Source organism: Frankliniella occidentalis, unplaced genomic scaffold, assembly GCF_000697945.3.
Source record: "Frankliniella occidentalis isolate FOCC.00 unplaced genomic scaffold, Focc_3.1 Scaffold4, whole genome shotgun sequence".
NCBI classification, from domain to species: domain Eukaryota; kingdom Metazoa; phylum Arthropoda; class Insecta; order Thysanoptera; family Thripidae; genus Frankliniella; species Frankliniella occidentalis.
This window is the reverse complement of record NW_026267134.1, coordinates 822,316-843,249: the sequence shown is the minus strand read 5'-3', so window position 1 is coordinate 843,249 and position 20,934 is coordinate 822,316. Positions and strand designations below refer to the sequence as shown.

At 51.9% G+C, this 20,934-nt stretch overlaps 1 protein-coding gene across 1 annotated transcript in view; it reads right to left on the bottom strand.

Annotated features, from left to right (window-relative positions):
* LOC113203642 (uncharacterized) overlaps nucleotides 1–20,702 on the bottom strand; it is a 38,624-nt gene extending 17,922 nt beyond the window's left edge. Inside the window, exons 1-3 of the mRNA XM_052268323.1 lie at nucleotides 20,491–20,702; nucleotides 6,773–6,815; nucleotides 5,552–5,860 (exon numbers count right to left, since the gene is read on the bottom strand). Coding sequence (XP_052124283.1) covers nucleotides 5,552–5,860; nucleotides 6,773–6,815; nucleotides 20,491–20,495 — 357 coding nt within the window. The 5' untranslated portion in view covers nucleotides 20,496–20,702. The remainder of the gene's footprint in view (nucleotides 1–5,551; nucleotides 5,861–6,772; nucleotides 6,816–20,490) is intronic.
* Between the last annotated feature and the right edge of the window lie 232 nt (nucleotides 20,703–20,934).

Below are 20,934 nucleotides of genomic sequence, written 5' to 3'. Positions count from 1 at the left end.
GGGGGGCAGCTGGGGGAATAAGGCAAAACATTGGAAATGAAGCCTTTGACGATGCTCGCCTCATCAGCCCATGCAGCCTTGTACCTTGTAATTTGGAGCCGGGGGATGTTGATGGACTTTCGCATGTCTTTTTGCGCGGCGAGCCGGCCACCCGCGCTAAGCGGAGCGAACGACAGTTTAGTGGTCGCTGGGCGCTCCTTGTCGCGAGCGGGCGAGAGCGAGCGAGAGGTCGGAGGGGGCTCGGCTATTGCAGGGTGATGATCCCAAAACGCCTCCCGCTCGGCAAAGTGCCCCATTAGGATTGGGTTTCAAAGTCCCATTTCCGGGTGAGACCAAATCACCCCGCTGGGAAGGAGGGGGGGAGGGGGTAAAAAAGACAAAAGCCATAGCAAAGCAGGCCGAACTCGAGAAAGCAGCAGCAGCGGGGGTTGGTTCGAAAGAAAAGGCGCGAAAGGAGAAAAATACGCCTTGCCTCGTCGAATTTTGGCGATGATTTCCGAAATGAGGGTCTCGTCCGAGTTGAGCCGCTCGCGACATTTTTTTTGTGTGGCCTGCTGTCGTCCTGTGTTCATCTCTTCTTCCCCCGGCCTCGGCCGGGTAACGGTGAGACAGATAGCATCATACACTGCACTGGACACTAGCCCCTGACCCAGATCCTGTGTTTTACCGCAGGGGAAAAAGGCAACACGAACGAAAATTATTGTTATTATTGTTGTTGGCCGAAAAAGATGGGGAGGAGGGGTTGGGCAGAGGAGTCATGCTCGAAAGAAACAAGGTGGAGAGACGCACCCGGGAGACGCTCATTGTATCAAATTACTTTCTAGAAAGTGCAAAACACCCCCATGACTACTGGGAAGCGACCCGGAGTGTCAGCTCTGCGAGACACAATAACAAGGCTCACCTCCTCATCGATTTCAAGAAAAATTCCCGGGGCAGCAGGTAGCAGCGAGAATCACATGGCAACAAAAACCGAAAGCCGCGGAGAGAGGGTCACGACGACGACCCCGTGTCTTTTTAGTTTTCGACCAAAAAAAATATCTCGGTGACATTTCCTCCCGCTGGAAGCGCTGCGCGGCACTCCTCAAACCTCCCCATTCATCTCATCCACAACGATTATGCCATCGCCTCTCAACTCTTTCGGTGCTCGGCTGGCCAGCGGCCGGCCGGCCCGGCTTTGGCAGAGTGAGACTTAGTCCCGGGTAGGAGTAGGAGAGAGAAGGTAAACAGCGAAACGTCGTCGTCGGCGCGCCGTTCACGTTTTTCGGTGCGCGGAGGCTTGGCAGGGCTGCTCTGCTGGCCGCACCGCGAGCTGCATTTGTGTCGTTGCCCCCGGCGGCCGGGCCCGGGCCCGGGCCGGCGCTCCAGACGTCGCGAGGGCCGCGCTGACCACTGCTCCTCCTAGGCGAGCAGGGGCGCCCGGGCCCGCGCCAGACACCTGAGCGCCGAGGTTCCCCAAGGAACAAATCAAAAGCAAAAACCTAAAAAATAAATAAATTTAGAGTGTGCTTTTGGTGCGGGTCGCGAGGCGCTAAACGCAAACACTAAATTCTCTGAAGTGCAGCGGCCCTCGTCGACAAGCCATTTACAAAACTCGTTGCCTTTTTTGGGCTTTTCAGAAACGACGAGGACGTTGGAGGAATGCTAATATTGTTGTTCCTCATAACATTTCTACCAAGGGGTTACAAATAGTAAGCAGGCGTCCTCATGGAATCTTTCATATTTGGACCAACCCCCCTAAAGTGCACGCGGTTTCTGAGCAGCCCCTTTCAACCCCCATCCCCTCCCCCTCTTCCCCGTCGGTCCTCCCCCACGGCGGGGGGATATCGCGTCCCAGATCGTCGCGCGGCCGGGCGCCGCGGCCCGCCTAGCGGGAACACGGACGGGGGAGGCAGAAAAAAGGCGACGCGGCCAGCCTGTATGAGCCGGCGCCCATCTATTGTTTGATCTAGACCTGATTAATCCGACCGATAATCCCGGGGCAAGGGGGGAGAAAGAAGCGAAGAAAAGGGGGGGAGGAGGAGGAGGATGAGGAGGAGAGGATAGGTCCGAGGAGTCGTGGGGGCTCGCCTGTGCGGTAGAGGGTAGCGTAAAAAAAGGATTTGAGATATTGAAATGGCGGGTATGCGGAAAAGTTGTCTTTTTAGATGTAGAATTCAGTGCAATTTTTTATTTTGAGATCGGACAATATTTTCCGATCGCGCAACGAGTTCAAAGTTATGCATTAGCTCTTATGGGAAAAATCGTCCAAAACCATGAAAAAATGAAAATCGAAAATTTGGGCTTTTTATGTGATGTTTTTTGAAAATCTGTTTTCAGAAATGCAATCTACGCCATAAAAGGCATACACTGATGTGTCACACTTGATATTATAGTGAGCGGTTCAGTGCCGGCCAGGTATCAATTTAAGCCCAAATTGCATCAAATTGCACAAAAGTCATCAAATTATGCAGCCTACACCGCCTACACCATGGGTTGCAATAGCAAGTGTGATACATCACCGGATGCCTCTTTTGGCGTAGATTGCATTTCTGAAAACAGATTTTCAAAAAACATCACGTACAAAGCCTAAATTTTTGATTTTCATTTTTTCATGGTTTTTGACGATTTTCCCCATAAGAGCTAATGCATAACTTTGAACTCGTTGCGCAATCGAAAAATATTGTCCGATCTCAAAATAAAAAATTGCACTGGATTCTACATTTAAAAAGACAACTTTTCCGCATACCCGCCATTTCAATATCTCAAATCCTTTTTTTACGCTACCCTCTACTGTGCGGGCAGCCTTCGGGATGAGAGCCTCCGTAGCGTCCGGACAAGCCTTTCGGACGGGCCGGTGGAGCCCGCCCGCGCCCGCCCCTGGCCGGCCGGCTGCAGCGGCGGCGGCCCAGAGAAAGACGCCCGGCAAAAAGAGCAGCCGATTCGTTCTGCGCGCCACTCTTGCAGGCGTCTTGTGTCGTCGCGGTGGGGCGGGGCGGGGTGCGGTGGGGTACGGGGGGCGCAGGGCGTGGCTGGGCATGACAAGGAACAGGAGCAGCGGGGCACGCAATCCGCCGTCAATTTCACATTTCGGTAGGGACAAAAAGGAAAATTCCGCCAAAAAATGAGTTTTCTATTACGGAACATGAATAGAGTAAGTTTACCCGTTATTAAATTTGACGACATACAAGAAATTCGAGCTGGGCAGTGAACAGTTCCAAATGCGACCGCCTGATCCCGTACTTAAAGGCGCCACCACAGATTGACAGGTGATGTTGTGCTTCACGGGAGAGGAGTGGTAAATTGCGAGACGGGGCGGGGTTGGTGGGGGCAGAAGGGGGGAGGGGAGGCGAGTCGAGAGAGGGGGAGAGGAGGGAGGGGAAGCCCGCGATTGAAACGTCTGGGAGGCGCTTTGCGACGCCCTGTGACGGCGGCCGTGTCGGTCTAGGCTGACATAGGCGCTCTCTGCCTGTCTGTCTGTCTGTCTGTCTGTCTGTCTGTCTGTCTGTCTGTCCGTCCGTCCGTCCTTCCCTCTTTCTTCTCCCGCCCCGCAGCCGAGCCCGCGGCACACTGACATGGCGACAATAACAGCCGCGCCATGTGTCCGGCCCGACTGATGTCTTGTTCAACCACAAGTAGTCTGTTGGGTTCAACTCCCACCGCTCCCTAACGGATTTCCTTCACACCGCTGAGGCGTCGTCATGACGCCCCGTTAAGGTCTCGTTGTATTTCCCGCCGATATAGTCACAGTGGTAGCGAGCGTTCGTCTTTAGGGCCCACGTGGACGTGGAGCCCATAGGGTCGATAGCAGATACAATTATCTCGGCGGCTGGCCGGCCGGCCGCAGACAGGGGGCCTACGACGTAGGCCGACCCGCTCCACTGGCGTGTCAGCCGGGCCTGCCTACCTCCGAGGCGCTCCGCGAGCCGCAGTGCAGTGTACACTCACGTGTGTAGACGCTCTCTCTCTCTCTCTCTCTCTCTCTCTCTCTCTCTCTCTCTCTCTCTCTCTCTCTCTCCGTGTGTGGTGGAGGACCCATCCGGCGGCCGCACTCGACGCGCGCTGCGGGCCGAACACCGTCGGCGGCGGCGAGTTGTTTGGAGCAGCAGTCCGAATGACTGGCGAATGCCAAATCATGGCGGATCCGCGATCATTGGAATCCACGCGGCCTGCTGCCACGGGCCGGCGCCGACACGGCACCGTTAGCGCCTCGTTGGCGTGGGGGGGGGGGGCAGAGGAATGGGCAAGGGCGGCAGCAGCTGCTGCAGCAGCAGGACAAACACAACCTATTTCCTAAATAACGCCTCTGCTTCTGGACCACGGCGCACGCTGCCGGGTGACCACCTACTGCTCGCCGCGCCCCGCCACCCGCTGCTCAGTCATGTCATGGAATCGGGCAGGGCGGTGGCAGCGGCGTAGCCTTCTCTTCGTATGCCAGTATTTAGTCAACCCCGCCTCCTTCTCCCCCTTAAAATAAGGCAAAAGGGATAGCATTGGAGACTTCGTTTGTCTAGTATTTTCTACTGTAAGAAAAAATCGCAAATTTAAATCAAATAGGTTACTTGACTTCCAGTGATTTAAGGTATCATCCAAAACATTAAACAGCTCAAAATAAAAAAAAATTGCCACAGAAACGGGTAACGCTGTGTTTTGCACATCAACACTGACACCCGCCACGCTGCGCCTAGAAACGCAAAGTGTGTAAATGTCACACAATTTGTAAGGTTTGTGAATGCCCAATCCGTACACTTACGTGAGCAAATGTGTGAATTTTCCTGAGCAATTGTCGCCTCTATATATGAATGAATATGGTTAACACACCTTCAAGTTTTTACCATTCCAAAACACTTTGGGGTTTCCGGTCCGGTGTAGCCCTCCGCCGCTGACTTTAGGCGATGCGCGATGCGGCAGCTTGGCGTGGACCCCGCACGGCACGGCCGCGGCGGGTCGCACCCTACCTTGGCTCTCCAAGGGGACGACCTCGCGCCGCTCTCCCCCCGCCCCGCCCCGCCCCGCCCTTCCCTTTCCGGGCGTCGCGACGCCACCGCCCGCTCTTGGGGTCGCGCGCGCCGCGGCCGCCGGGTCCGGCCGTCCCTTATACGTCGCTCCGTTAGCGCAGAGCTGGCGCAGAGCAGGCTGCGGGGCAAAGCGCAGCAGCGGTTACCCGTGCATGCAGTGATGGGCATGCCCTGCAGCAGGACCCCCCGGACACGTCACAAACGGGACACGGAAGCCACTTAATTTCCCATAGGATTACGGAGACAGGGCTGTGGCGACCGCGACCACACCGCACGCGCGACGGGTCTGTACGGCCGGAGAACAGCAGCAGCGACACGGGCGGATGGGGACGGGAGGATGTGGAAAGTATTGACAAACGAAATAATTGGGGTATTTGCGGCACTATGTTTGAAAAACTTGACAGGTTTCTCATACCGACTGGAACGTGTTCGGCGCGACAAATCAAAGTAGGACATCCGACAACAGTCGAATCATCGACTTTGTTTTACTATCATTTTACAAGTAGTATCCTATTCACATGACGCATTTGTTCACAATATTCTAAGCGGTTACTCACCGAGCTCTGCTCGCTGGCCTCGTGCGCCAGCAGCTCGCCGTGCGCCGTCTCGTTGGCCAGCAGCAGCGTGTCGTTGGCCAGCTCGCCGCTGGCCGTGCCGCCGCCGCCCGAGCCCAGGCCTGTGCCCGCGGCCGCGGTGCCCGCGGTGCCCGTGCCGCCGGTGGCCGTGCCGTCCGAGCCGCTCGCGCTGCCGGTGTACAGCGCGTTGGCAGCGTCCTCCGTCACGGCGCCGTCCACGGCCGTGCCGAAAGCCGTGTAAAGCTCGGTCGCCGACACCTCGGTCGTGTAGTCAGTCTGGCACAGCACCGCCTGGAGGAGAGGGAGAAGAAATACATGCGATGGGTTAGAAATTAAAAGAACATCAATTTTCGCGCACATGCAGATCTCACGCGAACACTACTGCATGTGCGGTGCGGATCGCGCGTCAGGATAGCTGCGCTGCTCATGCTGCCGTATTCCTCCTTGCCCCTCCCCTTTTTCCCACATCGGTCGCCGTTTCGTAAAACAAGGCCCAATTAACGCCCCACAAAAGTAAAACGAACTCGTGATGCCTCCGGGGACCCCGGGGGCTCAGGTCGTGACGGGGGAGTAGACTAGCACTAGGCCAAGCGCACCTCCGCGGAGCTCCGGGAGGAGCGAGAGAGAAAGAGCACTGCAACGAGAGCGGCAGGGACCCCCGTCTCTCTTGCACCCGTACCGCCCCGGGATCGACAGGATATACCGGTAGACAGACAGAACGAACGCAGCCCGCGAGCGTCGCTACCATTCCAAGATTATGCCTGCTCTGCAATTTCACTTTCATTTCATCAAAATGCCATTTGCAGAGCCTGAAAATTAGACCTCCTGACCTGACCGACTCTCTCGGCCCGACGACCGGACCCCCGCAGTGTGGAACCCCTCGGAGCCTGTTAAACTAAGGTCAAGTAAAGTGGAGCTTTCAACAATAAAATGAGAATGGCACTTCTTTTTTCCAACTTCTTTACCTTCGAGTCATCACTTTCGTTTTGCAGAGAAAATTTTCGCGTAGACGCGCAACAATAATGCACTGATGGTAAGCTGTGACCAGCGAGCGTTAAATAGCTTCCGTCAGAGCAGAGTCGCATTTACAATGAACCGGGGAAGGCTGGTGTCGTGCTCGTGAGAAATCGAAACGGCGCGGCTAACACGGTGGCTCCGACCTCACTACAGTATCATGTAATATAGTTATTTGCCCTCACTCACCTGTATTAAGCACCACGTGTATAGATGTAACCTCAGCGAATGCCTGGAATGAAAAAAACAATATGAAATTAATCAATAAGCTGGCGAATATTTGACATGTTAACTTGATTATTGTCTACACCAGTTCGGTACCCCTCCCCCCGCCCCCACAGGCGCACTTCAAAATTAGATGTTCCTCGTTCCACTCGGGATGAGTTCGGGGCGGCGCCATTCTGTCCCGCTCATTTCAGAAATCCCGTTTATTGGCATCTGCAGCCCGGTCAGCAGATAGAGACTCGGCCATTGTTCGGCCCGTGTCTTCGCGCGCCTAGCGAGCGAGCTCCGAGCCGCACGATTCGTCACCCCAGCTGCACTCAGGATGCACTTGGATGGATGGACATTGAACACAGCTTTTCCGAAAATTTGACACTGCGAGGGATGTTTTTACAAATACCTCGCGGAAAAATTGATCAGAACTTAACTAGGGAGCCATCGCTTTTCTGCTTTTATTTGGACAGGCACTAGTCCTTCAGGCCCCTCCCCCTTTCTCTCTCTCTCTCTCTCTCTCTCTCTCTCTCTCTCTCTCTCTCTCTTCTGTCGCCTGCGGAGATATGCGTCGTCTGAGTTGCCCTAGGACGCGGCCGCGGCGTCACTGCCAGCGGGAAGCGTTAGCTGGGTCAACTGCGGTGCCGCACCGGAGAGTTGCCGTTTCGTCCCAAAGAACTGTATCCGCCTCCAGCCCGAGGCGCATCCGCAGCGCAGCACCACGTCAACAAGTGCGTGAGCAAGCTTGGCAAAGCAGTGTTGTTTACGCATGATTTGCGCGAGTAAACTAAAGATAAGCTGATTTGAAGTATGAAGATAAAATTAGCGAACTTTTCGATGTCTCAGAGTACTGACAAGGTAAAACGAAGGCTTGTCAGTATTCTGCGAGAGCGACAAGTGAGCGGACCTTTCTTTTACGTGTTTAAACATGGGCTGCATGATGATAGGAAAAACGCTCTCGCGAAGCAAAAAAAAACGTGCAAAAAAACAAATAGATTCTTCTTAGAATATGGGATAACACCCAATTGGCGAGGTGGCGAGAAATAACGGTCATGGCCCTCTAGTGTTTTAAAAGAAAATCTATGGAGATGTTATGTTCGTAAAGCGCACGCCATTGGATGGTTTATTCAGGACACCCGTTAGCTTCGTTACCAATTCGGTTGCATTGTGCTTGGCGGCCCGGTCGATACATATGCGGATAATTAATAGCACGATCTCCCCCTCCCCTTTTCACCTGCCGTGGTCCTCCACGTGGTCCGCCCACGACACATCCCCCAGCAGCAGCAGGTGCTTTTTTCCCCTTTTCTTTCTCCCGCGCAATACGCTAACACCCGACAGTGCTGTTTCTGTTTTCGGCGTTACAGCGCAGTCTTTTTCCTACTGTTTACTATGAATATCCAACAGTAGAAAATAAACAGTCCCTCTCCTTTAACAGGGTACGACAAGATGTAGCAACAGTCGGAAATCTGTGTTCGACTGTGAAAAGAAACGAGATGAGCTAACTCTTGTATTATTTACAGTGACCACTGTTAATGATACAAAAGTAATGAAACGACGCAATCTGCTCGCAAATATGTGCGAAATGAATGTTTATTTATGTAGTATCGACTCCTTCCTGATGATCGCGTTGAGTCACACGAGGTACGGGGCGATGTAACGTTACCATTACCTGTTATCGCTTATTGCTGCTTTTCTTTTTTTAAGCGGATAAACACCAGCTTGTTATCGCTGCGCCACAAGCCCTCCTGCTCCCTCCTCCCTCCTCCCCCTCTCCCTCCGTCACCTCGGGGAGTCACGTTATAAAGGTCAGTAGAGTGCCATGCTGGGCGTGAGCCCCACTTTGATTCGGAGCTGATGCGCGTTGATGAGAGAGAGAGGGAGGGAGAGGAAGAAGGAAGAGACAGGGAGAGACAGGGATAGAGAGGAAGAAAAGGGGGAGAGGGGGAAGGGAGGAAGAGAAAGAGAGAGAAGGGGGGAGATGTGGCTGATGTGATGTGCTCGTCTGCAACCGTTCACTCTCACAGTAACACCCTCACCTTCACCTTGGTATCACAACCACGCAATCATGTGTCTACGTGTCACAATTATTATTCAAGAGAATTACTGTGTCAGTTTGCTGACAATTTTACATTAGATGTACCTAGAGAAGATAAAACCGGCAATTCGGGCTTTCAGATGAACGCAGTATTCCAGATTCACACAAATGCTCATCCTCCACCACATACGTCGCACGAGATCTTTTCTCCTCGCTCGTGCGTTCAAGTTCACAATAACTATGTGGTGCGGGTGAGGGCCCCGAGACCAGCCTCATAAAGTGCCGCGGGGCCAGGCCATGCCTCGGCGCGGTGCAATGACACTGCCCCCTCCCCCGAAACCACTCTTCTCCCGTCTTGGGATTTGTCGCCCCGTCGCCCGCCACCACCGCCCCCGCCTCCCCCTTCCTCATCTCTTTTCTCTCGGTACGCTTCGCGCCTGTCTGTCGTTACCTGAAATAAAGATGTCATCGTATACTAGCGTGAGTCACATCCCCCGAAGAACACCGAAAAAAATAAAAATAATGGCACTCTCCTAGATTAACGCAAAAATGGTGGTTGCGGATAAATTAACGAGCAAACGCCGCCTGCTTGGAGCCTGGAGCATACGTTAAATTGTCTTGCATAGGCGAAGCAAAATATGATCATCATTTGTCTAGATGCCATGGGACGTGACGTATCTAGGTAGAGGAGCATTAAATTATGAAACGCAATAAAAACTTGAATAACGAATGAAAGTGGAAATTTCAGTTATCTATACAAATTCAATGTTGTCCTAGTAAAGGGGTTGCCCGAATGAAACTGCAGAGCTGGTTTCATGTAAAAACCCTCGGCTCCGTGCGTTGATTAACAGCGGCCGAGCAGGTCCCTTACAGACGGACCCCGGCGGCCAGCAGCCCAGCAGCGCGCTATCACCACGAGCAACGAGCCACGAAAACGCGCGAAAAACACAGAAAAAAGGACAAAAAGCTTACATAGAGCTTGAGGCAGGGATCCGGAACGAAACTGGACAGCTTTGGAACACGTTCGGTTCGATCCTCTCGAGGCGATCTCGGAGCGATTGCAGCGATTGCCGAAAGAAAGACTTGACCGCATGGCCACTTCCGACCAAGTGGTCGCTTCTATGGGTGCCCCGGTGCCAACCGCTTTGTATCTCTCTCTCTCTCTCTCTCTGTAATAGCTGCACAACCATGGCAAGCGGTAGGGCGACACAGATGAACAATGTGAGGTTGCGACAAAACGTATCTGTGCCTCGTCCGCTATCGAATCGTTTGAGTACCAGATTCCAGTACCAGGTACTACTGCCAGATACCACAACGTGACCATTAATATATAAAAGAACAAAAGCACTCCAGTATCTGGACAGACAGCGTTGTAGGCTAACAGCTACAAGATTGAGCCATGCAGATATAAGCTATGTAAATGAGAAGTTTGCTGTGTTGGTTTTGTTTAAGTTGTAAGAAGCATCTTAACCACGAAACTTATGGTAAGGCTGGAGATCAGCAACAAATGATACTCACCTACAACCGCTCACAACAGCAAACTAAACGAAATACTGGTCTACTCCATGGTGCACACTTTATGGTGATTGGAAATTTGAATAGTGAAAAGTGTTTCACAGCACTTTAAAAAGTGTCCAAAGCTGCATGTCTAACTCTGATGTTGAGCACTTTCTTTTTGTTCGACCAATTTTGAGTATTCAAATATCCATTTAAACATATTACAGTAGGCAACGTAGTGTTTGAGCACTTAATTCTGCATGCCAGTTGCACAGTTTATTTTTGAGTGTTCCGAAGAGACACAAGGCCCCGCGCCCCACCCTCAGAAGGCCCTTGCCAGCAGTCCCCACAGGAGCACCCCGGAGGAGGCGGAGGCCCCCGCGCCCCGCCCGCGCCCCGCCCGCAAGGCACCCGCCCGCAGGCCCCTCAGGAAGGAGGTGGGTCGCCCTGCTAGCGGAAGGGAGCAGCGCAGTTTGCTGTACCGTTGTGACTTTTTGCTACTTGTCGGGCCTGTCGGTCGGGGCCTTACTGGTAACCCAGTTCGTCCGTCCTTCGCGCCCCGCCCCGCCCCGCCCCGCCCCCCGGGGCCCCTCGCGCTTGTTGACGCACCGATCATGATGCCTGATTTATTACGAAATGGTTGGCGGGAGCATTGTGCGGCCAGCAGCGCCTCTCGCACAGCGGGCCGACCCGAGGGGACGCGCCCCGCGGGCCAGCTGCGCCGCGCCGCGCCACGCCGGCCACGCCGGCCACACCGGCCACGCCCACAGAGGTGCATCGAGCATTACTCTGAGCAAGCTGATTGTTTGAAGGGAAGTTGTAGCGACGCCGTCCTGGCACCCGCGGGGGAAACGCTGACACACAGATTGATGGGCCTCATCGACCTACATACATAAATGCACTCAGACTGGAAGCAAACGCCAAACGTCACCTGAGTTTTTTTTTTTTCTGGAAAAGAATGCCGTTTGACAAAAGTCTAGTGGACACGGGCCGTAAACTTTATAATCTCTGTCAGTCGCGTGCTGAGCTGTCATGGGACGCCATACAATTTGACATATGAGCCGCGAAACTTGTATTTTCGTTTTATTACTTTTACTTCTAAACCAGAGTTTTCAGTGCTGCAGCCAGAAAAAAAAATGCATGGTTTTCAAATCCGAACTTGCTTGAACCAGCGTTTATGAAATATATACATGAACACCTGTAAAACAGAATCATGTCAAATGTGCTTGCGTTTGATTCCAAAGTACAGTGTGTCCTTTAAAATGCCACATACAATGTTCTTCGCACGACCCGTTCATTTCGTTATTATAACGCTTGTGAACGACCCGCCGCACACGCCCTCTGCCTCTGTGCACAAGTATACGTACCGCTCACGAGTATGGCTACTCGCGGGAGGCGGGGTGCGATCGCCATCGTAAATGTTGTTCACAAAAAGGGTCCCGGCCGGCGCATTCCGCATAGGTCCAGTTACTGCTCCATTTGACACCTTTTGTGGCAGCCTGGGTGTAATACCTGATACAGTTGCTGCCATCATAGGAAGGCGTGGAGTGGCGCCGCGCGCGGCCGAGGACGATCCGGCTCGTGTCACCGAAAGGCACGAAGGAACGGGGCCCCCTTCCCTTTTACGACACGCAAAAAAAAGGGTACTCGTTCTTACATTTTTTTTCTGTTTGTGATTTATCAATTTTGGCCCTACTGTCCTACTTTTACGGATAACGACACATCATCATCGGCGCATGCATTAGAACTTCGAAACCCCAATTGTTTGGTTGCGAATTATTCCTCTAACGAACGACCCACATTGTTTCTTTATTTTTCTTGTTATTTTTTGTTTCTTTTCTCCTTTTGGTGCCGATTGGACGGCATTGCCCCATCAGCTGTTCTCTCGGACGAGGCACCGGGGTGACACTAGACTCTTCCTTAGTCTGAGGGACCTCGCGTGGCCTGCCGGCGTCGAGACGAATCGGTCCGAGCCAGGCCTCCAGGGACGCAAAGAGTTGCCCTGACTCACGTTGAGAGGCGCGTAGTAGAGTGTAATTGCTCAGTGTAATATAGAGACCAACAATAAACCAGAGATCATTGACACAAATCTATAGAGTAGTGCAAAATTGAGGAATAAACTACGGCGCGGTGTGCGATTGCGATTGGTTTTATCGGTCGATTCTCGTTTATAGTTTCTAGTTCATCTATTATCTGCTGACCGCCCGCTGTTTGGCACCGAGTTCCGGCGCCGCGCGGCGGTTCCGGCCGCCGTGCGGCGTGGCGCGGCGTGGCGCGGCGCACGGCGGCGCGCAACGGAACAAAGACAGTAAACGCGGCTAAACGGTCGAGCGGAGGCGATCTCGAGATATGGGAAGAAGAGCTTAATATACTCTGCCTCAGCAGATTGCTGCCGTGTCGGCGGCGGGCGCGACGACGTCCGGGCCGAGCACGAACCACGTAAAGAACGCAGAGGGCAGGCCGACGTCGTCGTGGCACACATCGCCGCCGCCCCCTGCTCCACCCCCTGCGCCGCTCCCAGCGGGAGGGGGATGACACCAGGACGGGAGTAAAACGCACACACCGACCGCTAGTTACCTCTGTGCTCGTTAAGCGCCGGGCTCGCACATAGATTCATTCGGACAGCGGGTGTCGAGCGGCGCAGAGCAGAGCACACAGCGGCCCGCGTGCTTTAGTGGGGGTTACTGCACCTGGGTGGTGTGCTCCAAGCAATGTGATTGCCCGGCGCGATGGCAGCACCCGCCTCCTCCGCCCGGAGAGAGATCGGAACGGCGGCGGTGATCTTTAGAAAATAATGTGCCACTACTCGCCTTTTCTTCGGAAGACTGGTTGTGTGAATAGAGCTTGTTATGTGTTATCAGTCCTGTAACGGGTGAGCTTGGCCCCTGAGGGTCACGCGGTCGTGCGGGAAAGGGCCGAGGGTGAGGAGAGAGACGGAGACGGAGACGGAGACAGAGAGTGAGAGAGTGAGAGAGTGAGAGAGAGAGAGAGAGAGAGAGAGAGAGAGAAGAGGGGGAGTCAGAGAGGCACGATTCCGCGAGATCGCACGGGCCAAATGAAATGAATTTCTAGCAGAGCTCTAAGACCCAAAGGAGAGGATCGTTTGCTGATCGCTAATAAACGCGCAAGAAGCGGAACTTGATATAGCAGCAGAGCATACACATCATGTTCTTAACTCTAAACACAAATGAGCCTCTCTAATTTGTAAACAAATTCCTCTCTCCCCTCCATCAGCTGTTTCCTGTGTGTCCCGAACCTGCCCCAACATAGCGGCGTGCGCAGCCCCGGCTACAGCCCCGACCTGCCGGCCCGGTCCAGGCCCGATGCTATCTATGAGGGCCAAGGCCCAGGGATGCGCTGCGTCACGCACCGGGCGGGAGCCGCGGTCAGCGCCGCGGTCAGCCAAGAGACGCCAAATACCGACAAACGCTTTGCATTCGTATGGCCAAAAAATGTTTCTTACCCTCTCAGCATATATTCAGCGTCAGCGTGGTGTACCGTTGTTCGCAACAGCAGAGGCTACATTCTATGCTATGCTCATTCTTAACGCAGTATGGCTGCTTTATGCTTGCCAACACTTTGCATTTATTTTTAACTGCAAAATTTTGGAATGACTTTATAAAAAAAGTACCTGTTACTTTTGTTGCAAAACTTGAACATATTTTAGGGGAAGGAAAATGATTGCATTCTAATGAGGGAAAATAATCTAAAAAACGCGTGTTCGCAAGTGAGAAGTAGTGACATACTGAAACACGAAGAACGTCACCGTCAACAAACGCAGGCTCCCGGTTTCAAATGCAACGATTAGCGTTTTTCAGGCTGTAACCATTAGAGTCCTAAAACAAGCGCCACTGCCACGCCCCTGCATTACTGCGACAGCCCCTGCTTATCTCGGTTGCGCCGCAGCAGCCGGGGTACGTATTCATTAGACTGTTTCCTCCCGAAACAACAGCAACTCTAATCATGTTTTTCCTGCCACACTGTTGGCAAAGCACCTACTCTGCACTCGACTCTGCAACACCTATAATTTCCATTTTTAACTTTTGCAATTTTTTCCATTTTGAACCTCTACAATAAGAAATTGCATTATATACTTAAGCATTTTTTTAGGGGGGGGGGGGGAATCTAACTAATTGTAAACTAAACGTCACACATACACGTTCCGAAAGTGGCGAGCGTGCGCACCTTTCTCACCTTACGAGAGTAAACCAAGGCGCCAGGCAAACCGCTCGCTCAGTCACGCCTCTTCTTGAGGTCGATGTAAAATAGTGTTTGAGGTTGGTGCGTTGCGCGCCACAAGACATCCAGTGCCGCGAAGGGAAATGATTCAGGCCCACCATCTGTCAGGTCAACCAAACGCTCCAGGGGCTTTTGTATCGCGCGCGCATCTCTCTCTCTCTCTCTCTCTCTCTCTCTCTCTCTCTCTCTCTCTCTCTGGCCAGCCCGAGAGCCCGCTACCTGCCCCACCACACACCACTGTTTACCCTGCCGGGTCGCATTCTTACATTCCATAAACGGCGCTTTTAATTTCGTATGTACGTTAGCAGAAAATTGGATTACCGCCGCCTGGCTTCCCGTTGCGACCCGGTGCCTCACACCGCGGGTCCACCGGTGTTCCCTCTGCCCCCCGCCCGAGAGGGCCTCCACCTCCGGGTCAGCACCAGTGTGGGCAAACGCAATCACACTCACACACACACACATAACTGTATGATAGGCAATTTTGAAATTAAGTTTGGAGGTGTTTTAGTTGTACAACTTTGAAGTAAATTACCTACTTAGTTCACCTGGTAACCAGCCTCTGCCGGTCTTCTAATGCAACACTATATTTAGATTTTAATGTAAACAAAAATGTACAAGCAAGGCTAGGTACAAAAATATCCTTCGGTTGATCGGTGGCGAGGGGAGGATGATGTCCTTCCGCGTTCCTTTTTTCTTCCCTTATCCTCTCGTTCCATCGACAGTGATGACCCGTTGACAGCCGAAAATTTGAACTCTGGCCGATTCTCCATACGCGACGCCTCAGTCAGTACGAGTCAGTTCTCTTACTGAGTACCCTTTAGCCGTGCCAGGAGACGCTGCACGCCGCCACCCGGCTCACTGGGATGAAAACAAAAGCGCCGGTGGCAGGACCAGCTCGTAGTAAACAGCATCGGTCACCCGGGTCGAGAGTGAGTCCACCACAGCAAATACTGGAGGGGCGATGTCTCACCAAAAAGAGCGACATCTTTCTCCTTGGCTTTTTAAGTGTCGATTTAGAAACATCGCTCTTATTGAGTGTGATTCTAAAATATTACTCATATTAAGAGAGACTTACTTCTGGAATCCTCACTTAAAAACAGTGAGGTTACACTAATAAACTAAGTGTGCAACTGCTTCACACTTGTAAGTGTAAGTGTGCAACTGTAAGTTGAATACTTGCAAGTGTGCAACGGAAAGTTGAATACTTGCAAGTATGCAACGGAAAGTTGAATACTTGCAAGTGTGCAACTCAGTAGATGTGCACTTGCAAGTGTGCAACTCCTCGGTTGAACCCTTCCTACACAGTAAGCGTCCAATCTAAGGAAGTGTTCAACTGAGGAGTTGCGCACTTGTAAGTGCACACCTACCGAGTTTAACACTTGCAAGTGTAGAACTGCGGAGTTGGACACTTGCAAGTATTCAATTTGCAGTTGCACACTTACAAGAGTTGAGCAGTTGAACACTTAGTTTATCAGTGTAACTCGGTAGGTCTGCACTTTCAAGTGAGCAACTCCTCGGTTGAGCTCTTCCTAAACAGTGAGCTTTCCATATAAGGAAGTGTTCAATCGAGGAGTTGCACACTTGTGAAAGTGCGCACCTACCGAGTTGAACGTTTAAAAGTGCACAACTTCGGAGCTGCACACTTCTAAGTATTCAACTTGCAGTGTCACACTTACAAGTGTTGAGCAGTTGAACACTTAGTTTATCAGTGTACCCGAGTGTACCCAATTATCACTGAAATAGTTATATTCCTTAATCTATTGCTCTAATCGAGCGAGGAAATCAGACCTCGCTCTCCACAGAGGAAGAAATTTACAGCAAAATGTCGCTCTGGAGATCGAGAATCTTCGCTCTTGGATTTCTAGAGACTGCTCGACCCATACGCGCACACTCTATCTAGAAAATGGCAACGGCAGATTTCTAGCTGCCTTGTATTCTTCGAATCAGGCAGTTTTCTCCTATAGACACGTCACTTGACTTTGCACGTTCGAATGATGGTCTCTCCAGCAGCAGCAAAGTGCACAGTGCAGGATTAGGAGAGGGGGGTTGGGGGGGGGGGGTTCTCTGGTCCCTTCGCCGCCGACGACGCTGCCATCTCAAATCATCGATTCGCTAGCGCAATTAATTGCAGCAGTCGTTGTGCCTCCGCGTCGCCACCCGCGTGCAGCAGCGCCGGCCGAGAGGCGCGCCAGGAGGCGCCGGCCGACAGGGATCCGAGACGGATGGGGCAGCAAACCCCGCCGGGCCGCCGGGCCCGCAGGGTCCCCCGCGGGGTCTATCGCTAATTAGTCTGTTCCACCTCGATTGACGTTCGCCCTTCAACTCGTGGCCGCAGTCATCCTTGTCGCCCACGAGGATCGAACATGAAATGCTGAGGTGGTGGCCGGTGCCTGCGGACTTTGACATCGAGGAGTTGGACCGCAGACTCCTTTGCTCCCCGTGCAAGGGGCACTGTGAACATTTGTGTTCAAAACTGTGTGCTTGTGTTGGCGTTTGTTTACAGTCACTCTTCGGGATAATCCAGAAAGTACGTCCGTCGTTCGCCGCTACGACCCTGCTGAGTTCAGCCTCTATATAACCTCCGAAAAGCGCCTGGTGGGTAGGCAACATCTTGCTTGCAGTGTATGCGTGTACTGCAGGGAGGCCTGCCCTGAGTCTCACAGGCGCGGGGCTTCCGCATCAACCCCCAACGTTTCGGTGAGAAAAACGGATGTACTTTCTAGACGTTCCCCTACACGCACGATAGGCCTGAATCCATAGATCAAATATTTAGCATAGTTTAAATTGAACTTTATCATAGCAACAATGTCAAATGTATTAATGGCTGCTCGACAGATTGCATAACACGCTTTTTTTTAGAATCTTCTAGAAATTACCATACTGTATTGCAGAAAGTTAGTGTTAATTCGTTCTTCCAACAAGCGTTTTATTGTGCAAGATAGGGGAGAGTTTAAAAAAAAAAAAACTAGAGCTAAATGAAAACATTTATGAGCGGTCTAATAGCGCATGGTCCTAATAGATTTGGTATATGTATTAAATACGGCCGAAGATGATTAAGACTAAAAGCGGTATAACGCTAACATTCACACGAAACTACGGCAACGGCACCCAACATATGCTCAGAGGATCTGTCAGCGTGGAAGTACCCGGCCGGGCCGCCCACGGTACTGCACACGTGGACGAGGGGAGGTGGGGCGGCGGGACCGGGAGTGATTTCATTTCAGACGAGCAGGCAAATCGTTTCCACAACATGACAAGAAGGCATGCAAGCCAGCGGTAGGTTGCGGTCGTACTTCGGTAGCGTGAGAGTTGTGCAGCCTTAGTCTCTTGTTGGGTTTGAGCGACCAGGAAGGTTGGTGGCGGTAAGGTGCTCGCAGCTGTCTCTCTCTGTCTCTCTTTCTCTCTGTCTCTCTCTCTCTCTGTCTCTCTGTCTCTCTCTCTCTCTCTCTCTCCCACTCTCCCCCAGGGATATTATTGAGAGCTCACCTGGCACACCGTTAGTACAGCGTGTATAGGTTAGGTGCGCTACTGTTCCATTATACATATATTCTCTCCTGCCGGTTCGATTGAGAGAGAGAGGAAAGGAGAAAAAGAGAGCGAGATAGAAAGAGAAAAGCGAGGGGTGAGAGAGAGAGAGAGAGAGAGAGAGAGAGAGAGAGAGAGAGAGAGGCGAATTCGTGCTCCGTTCTATACGACACGCTGCTTTTCTTCTTTCTCAGACACACGTGTCGCATCGTTTGCCCACATCTCAATCACCACAGATCAGCGACAGTTTGGCGGCGCAGCCTCCCACCTGCCTGCTGCACCTGCTGGACCCGTCGACCCGGGCGGGCTGCGGGGCTGGACCCGGCACCGGGCTGTCCCGTGACCACCGCGGGATCCCCGCGCGCGACGAATCAGTCCTTTTTCTGCCCGACTTTGCGCAGCGATCCCGCCCTGTTATGGTTTTGGGCCTCATTGTGCACCGCGTGGAGCGGTCACCGTTAGGACGCGCGGCTGCAGTCACTCTATCGATGATTCTGTTTTGATGACGGTAGCATCCCCCCCCTTCCCCCTCTCCTCGTCTCTCACACACAATGAGGTCCGGCCGTTCTGCCATACCGCCGTTATACCGTTTAGCTATTTCGATGGACATGACAAACCGCGAAGCATAACAATTACAAAGGACACGCGGCCGGCCGCCGCCAGCGCAGTGTAGGTGGTATAACCCGCGTCATGACCATTATGAGGAGTTGAACATCATGTCTCACACGCTCGTCTCTCCCTCTCCCATCTCTCTCTCTCTCTCTCCCTCTCTCTCTCTCTCTCTCTCTCTCTCTCTCTCTCTCTCTCTCGTGCGATCTCTTTTTCTGTCTAGCACCGTTTCGCGCGGACGCAGCAATAAACAATGGCACACAGTAGTGCCCCTCTCTCATCGGAATGTTTGCCGGAGCCTCCGATTATGCAAGGGCAGCGGGCTCGGCCAGCCCCGCGGCGCCCAGCAGCCCAGCGCGCCCAGCAGTCCCGAGGCGTCGCGACCAAAGCCGATGTGCATTATAATTACAGTACATGCAGGCCAGTGTCATATTTTTTGTCGTCTTCAAGAAGTTAGCAGGATGTTTGTGTGGTTTTTGCAAACGGATTGATGGTTGTTGGTGTTGATACAACAGACCGAACTTGTTTCAAATTTAAAAAAAAGGAATGGGAACCCAAGAAGCAAAGACGGTTACTCTAAGATAGTATGATGATAAATAGTACGTAGGGTATCGTTTTGGCAAGACTGGCGCAAGCTCTTCTTACAATGCGTGTTCCATAATGTAACCTGAGTGAGCTGACTCATTGAAGTAATTTTCTTACAGAACGATAACTGTGGCAAACTTTAATTACATGTGATATATTATAACACATTAATCGAGCAAGATCCGCAATGTTTAGGAACTATTCAAATGGGTAAGAACGGTCTGTTAAAAATCAACAACATGCGATATCAACGTTATAAATACTTTGGCTTACTTTCCAGTTTTAGGACATATCGATCGATAGATAGATAGATCGATCGATACGTTTTCGTGTCAGGCCGCGGCATATACCATTGTGAGTGGTCCGATCTCAACAACAGTACTGTAGCGGCCCGGCAGGAGCCGCATGGTAGAAGAGCTTCGACCAAACATAACGTGATGTACGCTCACGACCCATTTACCATATTCATACACTGTCGGGGAAGTTCGACCAATGTATGGAATGATTGAAGGCAGATATTAGGACGGATAAGCCAACACGTCATTGAATTTTTCACCAAAAATATTCTTGGACTTATATACTATGGTTGTTTCGCCAAGTCAACGTTCATGATCTTATTTTCTATATCTCTTTAGATGAGCAACCATCGGCAAAATTAATGCAAATAAAAAGTTCGCCCTAGAACACTAGTAGCATTTACAGAAGTACCTTTTTTTTTAAACCCAACGACCGGTATATGTTATTTAGTTTATCGATAACGCCGCATTTACTGAAAAATGACAAAGTTTTGCGCACAGGAGTATGAACAAAACATGGAACACTTCGGAGAAATACATTGGTCGTTATCCCAAGCTATAACATGCTGCTTTGGGCAATCTTTTTTTTTTTTTTGATGTAGTCAGTCCTATTTATACTTTCAGCTTTTTCAAAGACCTATTTAACACACGGATATAATAAATTACTGTAATTCTTTCAAGGTAAGCCAAAATGAGCAAAATTATGTTTCAAAATTGCACTGAAATACTACACCAAAAGTGAACGCTAGTATTTAAGCACATTTTGCATTTGAGCTAGTAAAAAATTCGGATGAAAACCAAACGAGAAGCCAATTCCTCGTTTTGCTTATTAACATGGGATTACTAAAAAGACATTGATATTTCAACCAAACAGTAAAGACACGAACAGTAGACGAGTTCTAACTCACCCCATCTTTGAGTTTCTTGCTGGTACCAAAAGTCGTAAAGTCCCCTTTTCTTTTGCACTTTACACGCACGCGCCACACACGCACACACACGCAAACACTCGCACTGCGCACTACACAATCACAAGCACCAGACACGCACACGCGGACACCCACACGCGGTGTAGAGCCAGCCGCGCCCAGCCCGGTGCTACAATGCAGGTACCGGTACCCGAAGTGAGCGCCACCGCGATCTGCAGAGAACTGCACTGACAGCTGTTACGCGCCACGGCGGGCGGACCAAGGGCGGCCCGGAGGGGGAAGGCGCGGGGCGGGCGGGCGGAGTGGGGAAGAGCGGCAGTGGCTGCGCTGGAGGGAGGGAGGGACCACGAGTTTATCCTACTTTGTGTGAAAATATCCGCGTCGTTTGTTGTAGGACCCTCTCCCCCTCTCTCTCGCCCCCTTTCC